Source organism: Halichoeres trimaculatus, unplaced genomic scaffold (assembly GCF_033239565.1).
Source record: "Halichoeres trimaculatus isolate MK-OKI-2021-1 unplaced genomic scaffold, fHalTri1.1 fHalTri1_scaffold_8, whole genome shotgun sequence".
NCBI classification, from domain to species: Eukaryota; Metazoa; Chordata; class Actinopteri; order Labriformes; family Labridae; genus Halichoeres; species Halichoeres trimaculatus.
The window spans coordinates 34993962-35012853 of NW_027437186.1; the positions used below are offsets into that span (position 1 = coordinate 34993962).

The window sequence follows — 18892 nt, forward strand, 5'->3', positions numbered from 1 at the left end:
CCCTACAGCAGTGTTTTTGTGCAGCAGAAGACCAGAGCGCTCGCACCAAACACCCCCTCCCTGCTCGTCAGCCGGATTCCTCTGCACTCAGACGGGGCCATATTTTAATTGATCAAGAACACAAATAAACAGACTCCCACTGAAAAAATCTGATATCGGTCTGCATTCACGATTTATTTAGAGAATTTTCAGCGCGTTACTTTCACACAAAAACACCGCTAAATAGGGCTCTAGGTCTCATCGTGTCGTAAAACGGCGCTACCTCCGCTGCAGAGCCACAGCTGGCTACGAGGCGCTCGCCGCTTAGTGTATCAGACCCCGTTTACACGGAGACTCCCGCAAAGATTCTTCCTTTGCGTTTCCAAAAGCCACCCGCGTTTACATGAGGACGGCGTGAAAACGATCCGTGTTCATACGACTCCAGGAGGACAAGTCACTTCTTCTGTTCTTTCTTTTTTCTGCCGTTTTGTTGTGTGAAACGGTCGGCAATCCAACCATGACGCACATTACCACCGACTACTGGACCGGAATGGCTCAACTGGAAATGTGGCTGAGCGCGGAGCCTTCACCTGAAACTGCGAGTGCGCATGCGGTGACGTCAGCGTTTCACCCTGAAACACTCTGCTCTGTGTTTACACGAGGCTGGATGGAGGAGCGGATTCAAATCTTTCCACTCTGGGGAGCGTTTTCAAAAGATTGCGTTTTCACTGAAAACACAACATGGTCTCATCGAAACGGAAGGCCAAAACACAATGAAATGTTTGCGGAATCGACCGTTTTCGGCGTCATGTAAACGGGGCCTCAGTCGGCGCGCGCTGCGTGCCAGATATAAACAAACGCAGGCAGTCTGCCAGGACGAAGAGACACGATGAGAACTAGAGCCTTATTTAGCGGTGTTTTTGTGTGAAAGTAACGCGCTGAAAATTCTCTAAATAAAGCGCAGACCGATATCAGATTTTTTCGGTGGGAGTCCGTTAATTTGTGTTTTTGGTCAAGTAAAAAATGGCTCCGTCTGAGTGCAGAGGAAACCGGCTGACGAGCAGGGAGGGGGTGTTTGGTGCGAGCGCTCTGGGCTTCTGCTGCACAAAAACACTGCTGTAGGGGTAATTTCTGCCCTAAACCTTGTGATAGGACCCAACTTGTTCCATCCCGGAAATCACTTGAAGGTCAGAAACACAGAGTCAGTGATGTGATGAAGTAAACATTTACCTGCAGAAAGCGAAACAGCTGATATACGTGTGATGACGGTTATTCTGTTTGGACACAGGCTGTACATCGCTATAGGTTAGAGTCTATGGTCAAACCTCAAAACCTAAAATGTGACACAACCATTTTTAACAAAAGTAGTGGCATCAAAATGAACATTTGGAAGCAAACTGAAACTGTGGTTTGCGGACTATGAGCCGCTGTCCTGTTACACGCTTTGAACCCTGCGGCTGAAACAATGGTGCGGCTCGATTACAGATTTTTACAGTCTAACAAGCTTCATAGCCTCTTGGCATTAAAACCAAGAAAATTCTTGGTTATGTTCGTTATCATTTAAATACGTGCCAATGAAAAATATGAGTTTGCCAAGCTTTGGCGGAGTTTAGGCATAAATAGGCAGTCTGCTCCGGTTCGTCCGGCTGGATCGACCGCTATCACCAGGTGTTTCTACTGATGGGAAAGGTACAACAAGCGTTGTGCTAGTTTCCTTAAAGTTTGTTTTCACTTTTTTTGTCCAATAAACATGTAGCTACAAAACGCTTTTGATCGACTCTTGTTTTGAGGATGAAACCTAAGTGCTGTCCAGCACAACCTGTCGAGACAGGTTGTTGTTTTTACTCCTTGTGAGTGATGATGATAAATATCTTAAAACACCATTAAAAGATTTAGGAATCCTTCCTTGGATTGATAAAGTTTTGGTTGTGGTTCAGGCTCTGAGTCCGAACCCTCGCCCTCTGTTCTTCAGTCAAAACCACTGACACCAATCTGTCAGTATCTCTGTGTTTGTCTGTTTGTTGTCCGAAAAACATGGTAGCAACGGTAGACGGTAAAACACGTCAGGGAAATGTTCTGTCTCATGTCCCAGCAGCAGTGTTAGAGGAATAAAAGCTCAGAAATCTTTAGTGCTCCATTAGACAACAGTACAGGCTTCGGGAAACACACAGAACATAAACTTAGGAAAACTCGCAGGACGACAGTCATGTTAATTAGGGCCCGAGCCCCGAGAATCGGGGGCGAAGCCCTTTTGAAACCCTTGCGATTCTTCTTCTTCTTCCGTGTGCACCTTTAGTTGCCAAAGTTTACCTTTTTGCAGCTTTTAGGAAAATCTTAATAGCTCTCCTGTACAATGTTGGATCCACACCAAAACTCACACACAAGTTTAATGTCAAATCCTGATTTTATTTCTACCACTGGTTGTGCAAACAATATGCCCCATAGCGCCACCTATGGGCTCAAAATTTTGGCCCCTCCGGCTACTTTGAGCTACAGGCCTGAAATTTGGTAGGCATAACAAGCATGCCAAGACCTACAAAAAAGTCTTTTATAACCATAGTCAATTCCAAACAGGAAGTTCGCTCTTTGGACATAAACATCGGATTTTCACGATTTTTAGCCTCAGATTGAATTGAACAATTCCTAGGTTTTTCATCGGATCAACTCCAAACTTGGCTTCTGTACACTACATGCATTGATTTTTGCTACGTCAATGGGCGTGGCCACAAATGACCGTCAAACTTGACCATTTTGGCAGCTTTATGAAAACCTCAATAGCTTTACAAAGTTATTGGCCTGCAAAATGTTATTAGTTATTGCTCACCATTTTTAAATAAAATGCAAAAAGTTATTTTTTTCTGTGAGTATTCTTCATTCCTCACCAGTTCAGAGCACTCTAAGCTTGAAATGGAATAAGCGTCTCTTCCAAAAGCACATTGTGGGCAAGGGCATTTTTCTAACACAGTATTGGACATTTTCCACCTGCTAGGTAGGACGTGTACACTTATAACACAGAACAGAGTCAGAATCAGGTTTTGAAAAGACTTCATTTTTTACAATTAAAAAAAAACGGAATATAATACCGTTATCGCAATATGAAGGAAAAATACCATGATATAAATTTGAGGTCATATCGTCCACCCCTACTTCTAATCGTTTAAAAGAAAAGATGTGTTGGAATCAGAAAAGAAAACACTTTTGTCTCACTTTGCTGTGACTGGTTTATACAAGTACAGTTTAATAAAATGAAGGTTTATTTACTGTGTCTTTAAAAACAAATCAGCTTTGTGATTATTTACATTCTCATCATTAATATTACCAGAAATCATCAGAGGAAACAGTCGCCAATTTGGAAAAAGTCCACAGTGAAGCTCTGGCTGCTAAAGAAGAAGAGACACTCGCCAGAATCAGCAAAGCTGTGGTATGTGCCGTGGGTTATTCTCGTTCGATTTGATAACACAATCAAGTGGATCAAGTTTTGAGAACTCCTTTTTGAGTTCTGATTTGGCGTGCGTGTGTGGTTTGTGTTTTTAGGAGCAGTGCAAAGCGGAGTTTGCACAGTTGGGTACCGAGCGGGAACAGCAGGCCTCTCTGGCCCTGGAGGACGTGGAGCTGCAGAAAACTGCTCTGAGGACAGAAGCTGACAACAAAGTGAAAGAGATTCAGATGGAGCTGGAAGCTGCAAGAACTGTGAGTCATGTGTACAGTTTAATTCAGATACTCAGACATTAACACATTAATCATTGCAGACTGAATGTGTTCAGAGCCAAAGCTTTGGTTGTTTCCTCGTCAGATTTTGAGCAAAATGAAAAACATCTTTCATTTTAAGCTTGCACAAATTTATTTGGCAAGCTGTTACTCTGACACCAGCATAGAAAGTGAGGGGAAAATGAAAAACAGGAAACTAACACAGGGGTCTGCAACCTTTAATTTTACAAGAGCCAATTTGCTTCAGCTCACCCCAATTTAAGTCGTTCAGGAGTCACAAATCTACCTTATCTTCACAATCAAGACAAAAAAGTGTCTAAAATCCTAAACATGGTAAAAATGATCTAAATTTAATTATCTAAACAAGATTTTTTTGTGTCAATATCATTAAACATGTGATGTCTTTGTAAAAAATATGTTTAATAAATATTAAAAAAATCATAATTTCATTAATTTGCAAAATCAATGTTATTGTAAATAAGTTGAACATTTTTCAAAAATTTTGAAATATAAAAAAAATTGCAAAATAACAAAAAAGAAATTTAAAAAGTGTGCCAAAATTTGCAAAATAACCCCTGAAATTTTAAAATAAAAAAATACCAAAGATTTTTCAGGTTTTTTAATTGCAGAAAAATTTAATTAATATTTTTGAAAATTTTGTAAAGTCATACAGTTAATACATTTGCAAACCTTATGAAATTTCAATAAATTGCAAACCTTTAAAAAATGTTGACAACTTTAGAAATTTTCTTTAAAAAAAAAAAAAAAAGCTTAAAAAAAAAACGTTAAAAAAAAAGTTGAAATTAAAAAATGTGCACAAATTTGCAAAAATCTGAAATTCTAATTTTTTGAAAATTGCAAAGTGTCATAAATTTGCCAAAAAATATTATTAAGTGCTTTCTTAAAAATTTTCTTTTTTTTTTAATTGCAAAAACTTAACAAAATCTTTTTTTTTTTCAGAAAAATGTAATTAAAATAATTCCCGGAAATCTTCAAAAATTGCAAATGTCCAAAAACATTTTCTTCAATTTGCAAAAGTGTCAAAAATTTAAAATTTAAAAAATAACTGCAAAACATTAGAAAATTGCACAACCTTTTTTTTTGCAAAATTTAATGCACATTTTAATAAAATAATGCATTATTTTATTAAGTGTTAAAGTCTTAAATCATCAATACCCTTTAAAAGGAAAAACAAATTTATTCATTTTGATAATACTTTTTTAAAGCTTCAAGGAGCCACTGTAAAGGAGTCAATGCAGACCCTTGTCAATGCATCAACGTTTGCGCTCTAAGAAGTTTTAGTTTCAGTTCTTACACATGTGAAGCTAAATTTATGGTGAAACATACATTTGTTGTTAAATGCACAATGTGTTGCAAAATCCAAACTCTTCCAGTAGTTTTTCCTTTATTTTTAGTCCAGCTGCTAATTCATAGTTTTAACTTTGTTAATTAATCTGGTCACTGCTTTTATCTGCTTGCAGAGAATAATGGAGCTGGAAAGTTCTCTGGAGAAGATCTCACAGGACGGATCAAGTCTGTCCCAGGAACTCTCCGGTCAGCTAGCCGAGCTGAAAGAGAAACACAAAGAACAAATCTCTGCATTAGAGGAAAAGCACCAGGAGCAGCTGGAAAAGCAGAAGGGCACCCTGACCCAGCAGCAGAACGCTGACCTGGAGGAGCTGAGGGAAAAACACAGGGCTGAAGTGCAGACCCTGGTGAAAGATAAAGAACTGCAGCTCCAAGCACATGTTGAAGACATGAACCAGAAAACCTTTGAGAAGCTGGAGGCGAAGCAAGCGGAGCTGGAGGCCGTTTCTGCTGAGCTCGCTGAGGCTTTGAAGAGTAAACAACTTCTGGAAGAGGAATTGGTGGCAGCTAAAGATTCCCACAGCGCAGCTCAACAGGAACACGAGAGGAGGCTTCAAGATCAAGAGGCGAAGCACAGCGCTGAGCTCGCAAATATCCAGCAGCAGCACGAGCAGTCACTCGGAGGGGTTGAGAAGACCCTGAAGGAGGAGCTCAATGCCATGAAGATCATCGTGAGAGAGAAGCAGAAAGAGGTTGAAGATCTCACTCAGAGGGAAAAAACACTACAAGAGGGAACAAAATCCACCACACAAGAATTAAACCTCAAAGTTCAGCAGCTGGAGGAGCTGCAGAAAACTTTATCTCAGTCCCAGCAGGACAACGAGAGCCTGAAAGACACAAACACACAGCTGAGTACGCTCACAGAGGATCTTGATCAGTGTAAGAGAGAGTTGTCAGAGTTGGAGCATCAGCTAGCAGAGGCGAAGAGTGACTGTCAACAAAAAGAGAAGCTGCTTCAGGAGTTAGAGCAGCAGCTAGACACAAGCAAAAACCAGGAGAAAACGTTCACTGCAGACCTGAACGCCAGACAGGAGGAGCTCACACGCCTCCTGAAACAGCTCGATGAGGAGAAAGCTGCACACGAGAAAAAGCTGAAACACACTACAACTGAGCTGGAAGCCAAGCTGAAATCCCAGGAAACAAAAATGGACAAATTCAAGCAAAGAGCCAAAGACATGCAAGAGAACTTTAAGAAAAAGCTGCAACAAAACGAAGAAAACATGAAGAAGGAGCTGGCGAAGAAGGACAAGGAGCTGCAGCAGAAAGAGCAGCAGGTGCAGGAGAAACTGGTGGAGATGTCCCAGAAAAGCTCTCAAGGCCTCAGCAGCGCGATGTCCGAGCTGCAGGACAACCACAAAGAGGAGCTGGAGAAGGTTCGTGACGCTCATAAGCAGGAGGTGGAGGCGCTGGAGCAACGTTGGCGGGAGAAGTTAGGACAGCAGGAGGATGAATCTGCAGAGAAACACTCTCAAGCGCTGCAGGAGAAAGCTCAGGAGCTGGAGGAAATCTCCCAGCTTCTTAACACACGCAAAGAGGAGAACGAACAGGCGCTAAGTGAAGTAAAGAATCTGAAAGAGGACCTGGCGATCCGCGAAACCACCGTGCAGAAGCTGCAGGAGGAGCTCAACGAAGCTGCGGTTAAAGTCGAAAGTTTGTCTCAGGGTGAAGCGTTGCTGAAGGAGCAGATGGAGTCGGTGGAGAGGAACCTGAACCAGGCTCTGAACGAGAGGAACTCCCTCCAAGACGAGCTGAACACTACGAAGGAAGAGACACAAGAAAAAATAAAGACCCTGTCCGATAAGCTGGAGGAAACGGAGAAGCAGCTTGAAGCAGCGGAAGGCTCCAGATGTAAGGAGAGCGAAGACTTGAAAGCGAAGGAAGCCGAGTTTCAGGAGCAGCTTGCAACCATCAGAAACCAAATGGAGAATCAGTGTAAAGAGGTCCAGTCCAAGCTGGACTGTGGGTCTGATGAGCTCTGTCAGAGAGTTGAATGTAGGCTGAAGGAGCTGGAGGAGAAGCTGATCTGCAGTCAGAAGAAGATGGGAAATCTAAAGAAGAGTATCCGTGTGAAAGCGGAGCGAATTTGCACTTTAGAGGAGAATCTCCGGCAGCAGACGGAGGAGAATAAGAATCTATGCATTTCTTTAGATCAGAGCAGCGCTCAGGTAAACGCTCACACCGAGCACATCAAGGCCTTAACGCAGGAGAAGGAGGATCTGTCTCAGTCCGTCCTGGAGAAAGTTCAGAAGATCGAGGAGCTGAGCGAAGCAAACACTAACATATCCAAAAGTATGAAAACAAGCGAGTCAGACCTCAGTAAGCTGGAAAGCATCATAGGTGACTTGAAAACTCAGCTAGCAAGTAGCATAACAGAGAAGGAAGAAGCCATAAACCAGCTGAACCAGCAGTATGAAGAGGAGAGGAGGCAGACGCAGGAGAGCACAGAGAGGTTAGAGCAGGAGAGGAGATCTGCAGCAGAGGAGGCCGACGCTCTCAGGAGGAGTCTGTCCGACAACGAGAGCAAAGCAGAGACAAGGTTCACACAGAGTGAAAACACCATCACGGCTCTGCAGACCAGACTGGAAGAGCTGGAGCGAGACGTCTCCTCAAAAGACGAGGCTCTGCAGAGGCTCAGAGCCAACATCGACAATCAGTCCATCAGCAAGTCCGAGATGGACCAGGTGCTGAGCGAGAAGGAGCAGAAAGTCAGCGGACTCACCATGGAGCTCGAGAGCTGCATCAGTCGCCTCGGAGAGCTCCAGGAGCAGTTAGCCTTAAAGACACAGGAGTGTGAGCAACTCACAGCCGACCTCAAACAACAACACAGCATCAGGGAAAAGGAGAGGAAGGAGCTGCAGGAGCAGCTGCAGCAGAACGGGAACCTGGAGCAGGAAATGGCAGAAAAACTCGACTCTCTCCAGGAAGACAACCAGACCTTTAAGCACAAGCTTGAAAGTCAAAAAGAGGAGTTTGAGAAGATGAAAGATGAGATGTTAAAAAGCAAAGAGGAGAGTCTGAAGGAAGCTGAGGGGAGGTTAGCTGCAGAGAGCACGCGCAAAGTCTCAGAGCTGAAGAAGAAAGCCGAGCAGAAAATCAGCCAGATTAAGAAACAGCTGACGTCTCAGCTGGAGGAGAAAGAGCAGAAGATCAAGGCTCTTCAGGAGGAGCTCAAGAGCAATGAAACTTCAGGGAAACAACACACGGAGACGCTAGAAGAGAAAACAAAAACACTCGAGGAAGCGCTCCTTAAGCTTCAGGAGGAGCAGGAGAAACAGCTCGAAGAGGCTCGGAGCAAAGAGAGACTCGAGAGGGAAAGGTCTTTAGAGGAACTGAGGAGTGATTATGAGGAGAGGCTGTCATCGCTTCAGAGGGATGCAGCACAACAAGGAGAGGCTAAAGAGCAGCTGCAAAACATGGAGACGAAGCTGAAAGAAGCTGAGGAGCAGAACGGAAACCTTCTCGCAGAAATAAACCGACTCAAAGAGGAAATAAGTGAGAAGGACGCCCGACTCGATCGGCAGGAAGCCATGAAGACGGTGGACGGCTCGTCAGAACATGTGATGATAGAATGTAACAGCGTACAGAAAACAGGGAGCGCGATGGAAAACCACTCTACGACGCAGGACGAGGATGAGGATGCTCTCAGGAGTCTGAAGAACAATCTGAGCCACATGAAGAACGAGAAGGACAAGATCCAGAAGGACTTCACCAGGCTGCAGAAAGACATGAGAGCTCTGAGGAAGGAGCACGAACAGGACCTGGAGCACATGAAGAAGGAGCTGCTGGAGGAGAGCGAGAAAAAGATGAAGTGAGTTTAAGATGATGCATCAGTTATTAAAACCTGAGATTTACTCCTGAATATGAAAACAAACTTCTTTTACTGTCTGTTTTTTCAGGCTGGAGTTGGAAGACGCTGAACTGAAGCACAATTCTGCAATCAAGCAATTAATGAGGGAGTTCAACACCCAAATGGCCTTAAAGGAGGGAGAGCTCGAGACAGCGGTGAAGGAGGCCATCGGTGAGGCTGCATTCAACACATTAAACCAGGGGTGTTCAACCTGTGGCTCTGGAGCCTCATGTGGCTCTTTGACTCCTCAACAGTGGCTCCTTGTAGCTTTAAAAAATATAATTGGAAAATAGATTTTGTGGTTTTCTTACAGCAAGTATTAGGGAGTAAAGAGATTGACACTACATAAGCTCATGAGCTACCATTTTGTTTAACTCAATATGCATCACCTCTTACAAAATGTTTTTTTTAAGAATTTTGCAATTTTTTTCTTATTTTTGCAAATTTTTGAAACTATATATTAATTTTTAACTTAAAAAAATTCAAAATATTTGAATTCTTGCATTTTTTTGGAAAATTATTGAAATTCGATTTCTTAAAAGAGAATTTTGCACACTTGGAAATTTTCCATTATTTTTTTTAAATTTAGCATTTTTTAATATTACAATCTTTTATTATTAAGTTTTTAAATTTATAAAAAAAATTCAAATATTTTTAAACTTCAAAATATTGGAACTCTTTAATTTCTTCATTTTTTAAATTGGCATTTTTTTTAAAAACTCACAATTTTTAAAGTCTGAAAATTATTAATATTCCATTTCTTAAAAAAGAATTCTGCAAACTTATATATATATACATTTTTTACATTTTTTTAATAACATTTTTTTATTTATTTAATATTGGCAATTTTTGTGAAACTTCAAGATATTGGAATCTTTTGCATTTTTAACTGTCATTTGAAAATTTTGGCATTTTTATGACATTTTACAATTTTTGTGAAATTTTTCAAATTATTGAAATTTCATTTATTTTGAAAAAATTTTCATATTATTGAATGTTTATGAATTTTGCAATTTCTTTCAAATTATTGAAATTCCCTTAATTTTATATTTATTAAATTCATGAATACACAATTTTTTCATTTTTTGAATATTTGCAAATGTATGAAAATAAAAAAAACTGTGATATCGCATGTACAATTTTATTAACAAAAAAAAAATCATCTTTAGATAACTATTCATCCAGATTTTACTATGTTTTGAATTTTAGACACCTTTTTTTGTCTTTATTGTGAAGATAAAGTAGGTTTTGTGGCTCTCAAATAACTTGAATTTCAGGGTGCTGAGGGAAATCGGCTCATATGAAAGTAAATGTTGCAGACCCCTGAATGAAACCATCAGATTTTACAGCCTTGTTGTAAACTTTGAGAACTTAGGGAGGGATTAAATGATCTTCTGTTGTGGTGAATTCACAGTTACTGAGCTCATGTTTGAGGCACCCACACAGCTTCCTTCTAACATACAATCAAAGTTAATATGATAAACTATCAGGGTGGAATAGGGTGGAAACATAAAGCATTTCTGAGTCCTGACACCGTGGAACAGAATGAAGGCATCATTAGGTTTGGAAAGAGCGTGTGTGAGCTGCCATGTTTCCTCGTTTCCTCTGCGGTTGAATCCAGTTGCATTCCAGATGGGATGTGACTGAGTGGTTTGGAATAAGACCTGTTTTTTATGCGCTAACGCTGGCTTCTTTCCCCCCTTGTCTCTTCCTCAACACAGCGAAGGCCCAGAGCGTCGAAGCGGAGCTGATCAGCAGCCACCGTGAAGAAGCCAGTCAGCTGAGGAGGGTCATCGACCAGAAGGAGGAAGATTTGCACAAAACGGTTGAGAAATATGAGCAGGTTATACAGGTAAGAGGAGAAACCTGGAAGGATGTTTCCTTAAACCAGATTAAATTTTACACTTAAAGCATGGAAATGATATAAACCCCACCCTCCATTTGGAAACAATCACTGCTGGAAGGAACAGTCTGAAGCAAGGTTTCCAAAGTTTTCACCTATTAGCCTCATCAGATAAACTCAGACATCTCCTCAATGATACCGCCTGTTGTTTTCAGAGCTTCTTTGCTTAATTTGTTTTAAAAGTGATTCATTTAAACTTCCAAACAGTTTAACCCTCCCACAGTCCAAAAACATGCTCATCAGGGTAATAGGTGACTCTAAACTGCCTGAATGTGAGTGTGTGAGAAGTTGTCTTCCTCTGTGTGTCGGCCCTGTGTTTGACTGGCAACCAATCCAGGTGCTCCCCGCCTCTCGCCTGAAGACAGCTGGGATAGGCTCCGCCCACCCACGACCCCAAATAAGATAAGAGGTGGAAAAGGGAGGGATGGACGGATGTTTGCTCCTTCTTTTTTTCCTTGCTTCTGGAAAGTCTGACGGTTCACAGGGTTGTGTACATTGGATATCATGCGAACTCAACTCCCTCTTTGAAACGTAGTTTGTGATATTCCAGTTTTAATAACTTAACTTATCTATTCATAAAACCTGAAATTATTTAATTACATATTGCTTATGAATTTTAAACATAAATTTTGACAAAAACGACAACACTTACCCGGGTGTCTCAGCAGTTTATCCATGAGTTTAAGCTAACACTTTCAACCAGGGGTTCCCAAAATATCGGTGCTAGAAACTGGTGACTTCATGCTGTGGGAATATGCAAGAAGACAAAATTATAAACATAAACGAAGTAAAAAAAAAAAGTAGGTACCTAATATAGTAAGGGATAGGTACCTAAAAATGCCCAGTACCTGGCAATCAGTATGGGCACTCAAAGGTACCAGTTTTCAGTTCTTTGAGTATGTTTATGTGACAATAAATATTAACTAGTTGAATGATAAAATCACAAAGTTTTTCTAAATTTAACATATTTATTTCTGAATATTTAAACTTTTAATGCTGTGCATCTACTCTTCCACTTCCTCACAGTCACAAGGATGTGTTTAGGTACCTAAACATGGTACCTTTTGATTTTGGGATGAATTGGTACGCAGTACTAAAATACACATCTGGGAAGAAAAGAATCATTTTGGCTCTAAGAATCGGTGATTCATCAATGAAGGAGCTTTACCCAGAAAGAAAAAACCCACATACCTCTGATGTGTCCTTTTTACCTTTAAGCATCGTATGTTATAGATTATGATATCACATCGTTTTATGCTGCCGTGTTTTGCTGCAGCAGCCTCTGATGTTTTGATAACCTTCATTGTTTTTCTGATAAAGGTCCCAGGACCAAAAAAGAAATTATGTTGGACAGTTTTGAAATCTTAATTTCTCATGATCATGAGTGTCGCTACCTGAACGCTTAAGGTAGGGATGGGTACCTTAAACATTTGAAACGATACAGTACAAATGCTAGGAACCTAGTAATTAGTATTGGTACCCAACTGTACCAATTTGCGGTACTTTTGTGTGTGTTTATGTCTTGGTAAACATAACTTTACTTAATAATAATAATATCTCAAATCTCAAAGTTTTTGAATTTAACACATTTATTTCTCGGTATATAAACTTGCATTGCTGTGTTCATGTCCAGCATGGAAAACTGCCTACTCTTCCTTTCCAGCTGATAGGTATAAATTCAGACTACTTGTGTGCACATATTGCTGTGTTAATTAACTTAATCTGTTGCTAGCTGTACAGTTGTTCTTCTGTTTTAGTCTTCAACAAAGAAATGTGGAAAATTGATCATACATTTTCTGTTTGCCTTGTCTTATACCACATCTGACCACTATTCTGGTTTATATTTTTACAATTAAGGATGAAATCTGGATTTACGAATAGTCCCCCCAGGAGGTGACAGCCCAAACTTTAAGGGACCAATGTTTTTATTTTGATGATGATGACCTAAAAGCCTATAAATTAAAAAAAACAAAACTACAGGAACCAAACAGGAAATATAACACAACAAGAGAGTCTGTTCATGTCTTCATTAACCATCTGACTGTGTTTAATAAGTTGATCTAAATTTCTGAGTGTTTTTTCACCCTCACACCAGTCATTTAATTTTTTCAGAACACCCCAAGTTTCTGCCTCCTTATTGTTTTTCTCGATCACAGCGTGGTTTGAGTGAAAGTCTGTTTCTATAAATAGATCTCTGTAATTAGATCATAAATTCCACTACTCCTCAATCTTTCCATATTTCTTTTTGGCAACCCAGCCTTGACCTGATCGTCAATCAACGCCCTCTGAGTGAAATGTGTTTGGATCTTCTGGAACATTCGGCTGCTTTTATATAATCATCTCCTTTAATGTCTTACAACATAATCAGAGGCTGAACATCTGAAACAAAGACACTGACATGATGGAGGGTTTGACCGACATACTTGTGTCATGATGCTGAGATGAAACAGAGGAAGTGACTCAGCTATTGTTCTTTTTGTGTGTGTGTGTGTGTTTCAGAATCGGGAGGAGGAGATGGGAGACAGAGTGTGGCAGGTCCAGAAGGAGCTGGAGGAGCTGCGAGGAAAGAGTCAGGAGTCTTCTGAGGTACAAACATTTCTGATGATATCTACAAACTCAACAGGTCACCAGAAATCTGTGGTTTGTATCGTTAGAGCCCAATATATTCTAGGCTAGAGGTTAAGATAAGATTTATGGAGTGATTCATGGCGTCCTCCTCACAGTCTGATAGAAACATTACTCGCTTTGACGAGTCCAGAAGCATTTTTGAGCCAGAACCAACTCTTATTTTAAAGTTCACATCCAGGTTGATAGACGTTACGCTGATTAGTTATCTCTTCTTCGCCGTGCTTCGTAATTGAAGGATTCTCAGGGACACTTTCCCTGCACTCTGCTCTGATCAGTCCCCCGCTCCAGTCGTGTGGCAGCGCTCCAAAGCGCGTCCGATCCTGTGAAGCTCGTTTGAATCATTCAGGAATGTTCTCTCTGGGAAACAGAGATTGTGAGGCAGCAGCACGTCTCACTCTCTGTTCTCAATTATCATCACACGAGGTGATTCTCTGCCTCGGATTCAGGCTCCAGAAATACTCACGTGCAAGTTACGTACACTGGAAGAGAGCCAGAAAGACCGAGCGTTCTCCAGGGAGACATTTCTACCCGCGTGCTGAGGTGCCGTCAGACCCCTGCGTCGACTCCTCTACCTCCACTCTGGGTCCAGATGCACACAAACATGAAGAGCTACGCTGCTCTCTGCTGCATTTTTCCCCGCTGAGGTAATAACTCTATGGGTGGATTACTCCGAAAGGCCTTTCCTCACATCGGGCCTCACGATCCATTCTTCATCCAGACAGAGGGTCATACCCCCCCTACAAGGAGACCACAGACCAACACTTTAAGAAGTCCAGTTTAGTCTGTGCAGACTCAACAAACAGCGCTTTACTTTACTGTGGCACCAGAACACCAGACGTGTGGTGTTACATGTGTTTTTGTAAAAAATACCTTAAAATTTAGTCTTTGTCGTCTGAAACAGCTGCGCTGTAGCTCTCAGGAGATTCAGCTGTGGATCCATACACATTTATATAAGCTACCAGCAAAGAAATCTGATTGGACGAGGCATTTTATGACCCCTCGGTGCAGAACAGAGTACAACAACATATGGTTTAACTTTTATCTATATGTAGCTCTCCACTTCAGGTGCTCTCTGTACTCAACGTTCATGCTACAGCAGATGGTCTCTGTCTGGACTGACCGGTCACACGTGACTCAAACAACAGAATCTTCATTTAATGGTTTCTTGATTTATGGGAATTTATTGTAATATTATAACAGAAAATGTGTTGGTATCATGTAGACAAACACTAAATAAAAAAATCATTCTGTCCACACCACAGAAATATCTCTGTCCATAGGAAGAGGCAGAACTGAAAACGATGGCCTCTGAAGCCTGCAATGTCATGACTGGCCAATAAGTGGCAGGTTAGCAAAATATGAAAACCATAGAAGAAGAATATTATGAGCATGCGCAGTCAAAAACAAGAAGAAGCAGTCAATGGAGTACAAATACAAAAACAATACATTCATCTGTAGAGCTGTAATGAGGGAAAAAAGTGCAAAGAACTAGAAGAAAGAAGAAATAGTGCAGTGAATGTCAGCCATCGTTCTTGTTGTTGCTACAATGACTTGTTGCTAGGCGCTTGACGTCATCAGGTCAACACCAGCTCTGTTTCACATGGCTACACGGATCCACTCAACCGGATATTTCTTCACTTTTTTATCTGTTTTAAAAAATCTTTGTTTATGTGAAATCCCCGTGTTCATGTGGTTGAGAGACACAACTAGACAAAAAATGTGCGTTAAGGAATATATCCATATTCTTGTGGTCCAGGCCTAAATCTCTTCTAAAAACTCACTTCTACAGACTTGCCTTTCAATTGTATTTGAATTTAAATTTACTTAATTTGACCTTTGTTCCATTTATTGCCTTGCCCTCATAATATTTACTGCATTTGTAGGCATTGGTGTATATATGTGTGTATGTATATGTACACACACATTGTTTTATTCTTATGCTTTTAACCATTTTCTTGGTTGTGAAATGTTTATTTTCCATTTATCTCTCCCTCCTGATGTTTTGTTGTCATTTTTCCCCCTTTTTTTAAAATCTTTTTATTTTGTTGTTCTTTTTATTGTTTTTGAATGTTTCACAACAGTAAAGAAAAGACAAAACAAAGTCAAATACACCAAAACAAAGAAAAAAACAAAAAAAAAGAACAGCATACAACCCCCCCCCCCAAAAAAAAAAAAATATATATATATATATATATATATATATATATATATATATATTTATATATATATATATATATATATATATATATATATATATATATATATATATATATATATATATATATATATATATATATATATATATATATATATTTATATATATATATATATATATATTTTTTTATATATAAATATAAACAAATAAATAAATAAAATACATTTAAAATAATTTATATAAAGTACTAAGGTACAATGATTATATCTAAAAATATATAAAGAAACAAAACAACACATTTCCACAGCCATTACAAGAATATTTCAGATTAAGATTGTATAGGAGTGTTAAGTTGTCCACCTTTTACTGAAATTTTTTTTTCCATAAAATTACAGGAAGTTGTCATCATTCTACAAAGCTTTATCAAGCCTGCTAGAGTCCTCCGCCTGAGCAGAGGGCACCTATTTATTATTTATGATTTATGATTTATTATTTATATTTTATATTTGCTGTAAAGCACTCTGAATTGCCTTGTGTTAAAATTGTGCTCTACAAATAAACTTGCCCTGCCTATCATTGGAGAGAGGTGATGACTCAATCGGTCTACCATCCTACATGTTAATTCTTGAAAAGCTGCTCCCCCTTAGCCTGATGTTCCACTCTCAGACTCTCTGTCATGTTTTTATGTGTCAAGAAGTATTCAAGAAGACCCCACATTAAAATGAGATCTGATCTCTTCTTATCTTAATCTGCCGTAAGCAGAGCTCTTTGTAGCATTTAGCAGAACCAGACTCGTGTCAAACATGAGTCTGATGAGACTGTGATGGGCGAGAAAAGCAGCTCAGAGAGATTCATAAAGAGGAAGACGGATAAAGATAGAGGAACCCATTCATACAGATGTGTGTCCACAGTGATGATGATGATGATGATGGTGAAAATATGTGTGTGAAATGCAAAAAATGCAAGTTATTAAAAAGAGACTGATGTTTTACTTAGAAGAGTTGTAATTAAGCTCAGTCTGGTGCTGTAGAGTCGAAGGAGAAGAAGAAGTGTTATAGTTATTACTCCTTTTTTTCTCTTTTTAAAGCTTTTTATTTATTATGACCAAATGTTGCTTGTTGTTTTTGTGTGTTTTTGTGTGTGTTTTTGTCTTATTTTCAATCGGAAATGTCCTTTTAGACTTAGTATGAGCCACATTCACCTGACCAGTCCAGAGAAAATGTCTTATTTTGAGTTATTTAAAGAGAAAAGTAAGGTCTAAATTGCTTGTAACATGTTAAAATTTTCTTTTTCACTTGGCAGAATTTTTTTTACATCTTACCAGCAATTCAGACGTCATTTTTGTCTTTGAACAACTTAAAACAAGACATTTTCTGGACTGATAAGTTGAATGTGGCTCATATCAAGTATAATAAGACAGTTTTTCCTTAAAATAAGACAAAAACACTTGATACAATTTCAGTTATTTGCAGTGGATGTGATGTTTATTTTAGATGTTGAGCATTGATTACAAAACCTTCAGAGCTAATTTGCAGGGATTTTAAAATGTGCTTATATTGCCATGACTGACTGTTTGATATGATTTTAATTACTGCTGCAGTTACCTCTTTTTCTGCTGTTCTTACGTTTTCTTTTTCTGATTTGTTTCGTCGCAGGTGACACCAGAAGAGCTGCGGGTAAGTTTGCCTGGTCATTGTTCTGTAACTCAAAGATTTAGCAAGTAATCATCATAAAAGCTGTCATCCAGAAGAAAACATAAATCTCTGTTTAGCACGTTTTTCTCTGTGATTCATGACCAACCATTTCCCCTGCCCTCCCCTCCCTCAGGCCCAGCTGGCCGAGAAGACGACTCTGCTGAGCGAGGCTCGGCTGAAGGAGCAGGGCTTTGTGGAGAGGGTGAGTGTGGAGCCTCATGTTCGCAGGGACAAGTGAACAGAAAGTCTCTTGCAGTGATTCCCAGGATTCTGTGGCCTCCAGCGGCCAGCTCTCCTGCTGCATCAACTTAATTACACAGCACATCTGTTTACATTTGGTTTAACCCTATAAACAATCAGAACAACGCCTCCCACAGCTTTTCTCACACACATCGTCATCCTCACAAACATCCCCCAAGGATGATCAACAAATGCTGTGCTCACCAGGCAGCGCTGAGGTTAATGCACAGAGTTAACTCACAGGGGTCAAGTAGCTGTTGGATTAATTAATCTGTGCATGCCTGTGTGTTTCTCCACGCTAGATTCACTCGCTTGAGGACAAGATTAAATGTTTCCACCGGAGCACTGTTGTAACTCATCTGGGGAGCACTTTCAAAGGTAATGTTGACACCATGAATCACTTAGTTCTGCTTCTGAAGCCAATTTCCTCTCAGATGAGCGCAGCAAAGATGCCACGCAGGATGCTCCGACACCACGGGACATGAAAACATAAAGTTTAGACTCCTACACTTTCACCCTGGTTATCTTACTGTTTGGTTGTAATGTGGTTTTAATGATATACTGTGTTGACATATGAATTTTATAGTTTTTGTCCCTGGAGCCTCACTGCTCTGCAGCATGTCGGGGTTTGGAAACTCTACCAGAAATCTGAAAGCCCCAGACTCTCTTTATGGATTTAGACCCTGAGAAGTGTGTGATGGTGTGTGGGAGTTTGGTTAAACTCTGCGTATGAGATTTAGGTGTTGCAGGTGAAGATTTAAGCTGAGGTTATGATCAGGTTTTAGTCAAGGTCGGAGGTGGGGTTGGGGTTTTTACCATGGTGGTTCTGGTCTACATATGAAGGAGGAAAGAAGTCTTGACCCTTTCAGATAAAATGCTTTTTTTTCCAGGATGAAAACTGCATTTCCCATGAGCACCATTCATCTATCGTGGTACCGTGGTTCGCATGTAAACAGCCAGACTTAACTTGTCTTTGCACTTTAGCAACTCAGATTTTCACACCTTAAATTGTAAAAAGTTGGACAAAAACACAAACAGGGTTTTCCTACAAGTGTCTTTTCTGTCTTGACAAGAAAACACAAAGAATCGGTCTCATACCCAGAAGTCACTTCTTATCAGCTCCCTAAATTAGATTTAAAGGATTCCTTCATTTCAAAAACACAAAAATCTGGACCAGTTTGGTTGAAGGTTTTACACAGCCAGATCAAAAACAGGGTCCAAATTATCCTGAATCTGAAACAACAAAAACTGATACTTAAAATGACTTGATGATGATAAAACTATAGACTGTAAAAAAATAAAAAATAGAAAGGACATCAACTTGCTCAGCTCAAAGTGAGGTATCCATAAAAACTGCTCCCCCTGGTGGC

The 18892-nt window shown here is 40.0% G+C and overlaps 1 protein-coding gene across 2 annotated transcripts in view; it reads left to right on the forward strand.

The window, feature by feature from the left end:
• Positions 1-18892, forward strand: part of golga4 (golgin A4) — a 43296-nt gene that overhangs the window by 14925 nt on the left and 9479 nt on the right. For both annotated transcript variants that reach the window (XM_074675881.1, XM_074675882.1), the window contains 9 exons: positions 3302-3400; positions 3514-3669; positions 5169-8863; positions 8952-9073; positions 10624-10754; positions 13305-13391; positions 17244-17264; positions 17416-17484; positions 17825-17900. In XM_074675881.1, coding sequence (XP_074531982.1) covers positions 3302-3400; positions 3514-3669; positions 5169-8863; positions 8952-9073; positions 10624-10754; positions 13305-13391; positions 17244-17264; positions 17416-17484; positions 17825-17900 — 4456 coding nt within the window. The remainder of the gene's footprint in view (positions 1-3301; positions 3401-3513; positions 3670-5168; positions 8864-8951; positions 9074-10623; positions 10755-13304; positions 13392-17243; positions 17265-17415; positions 17485-17824; positions 17901-18892) is intronic.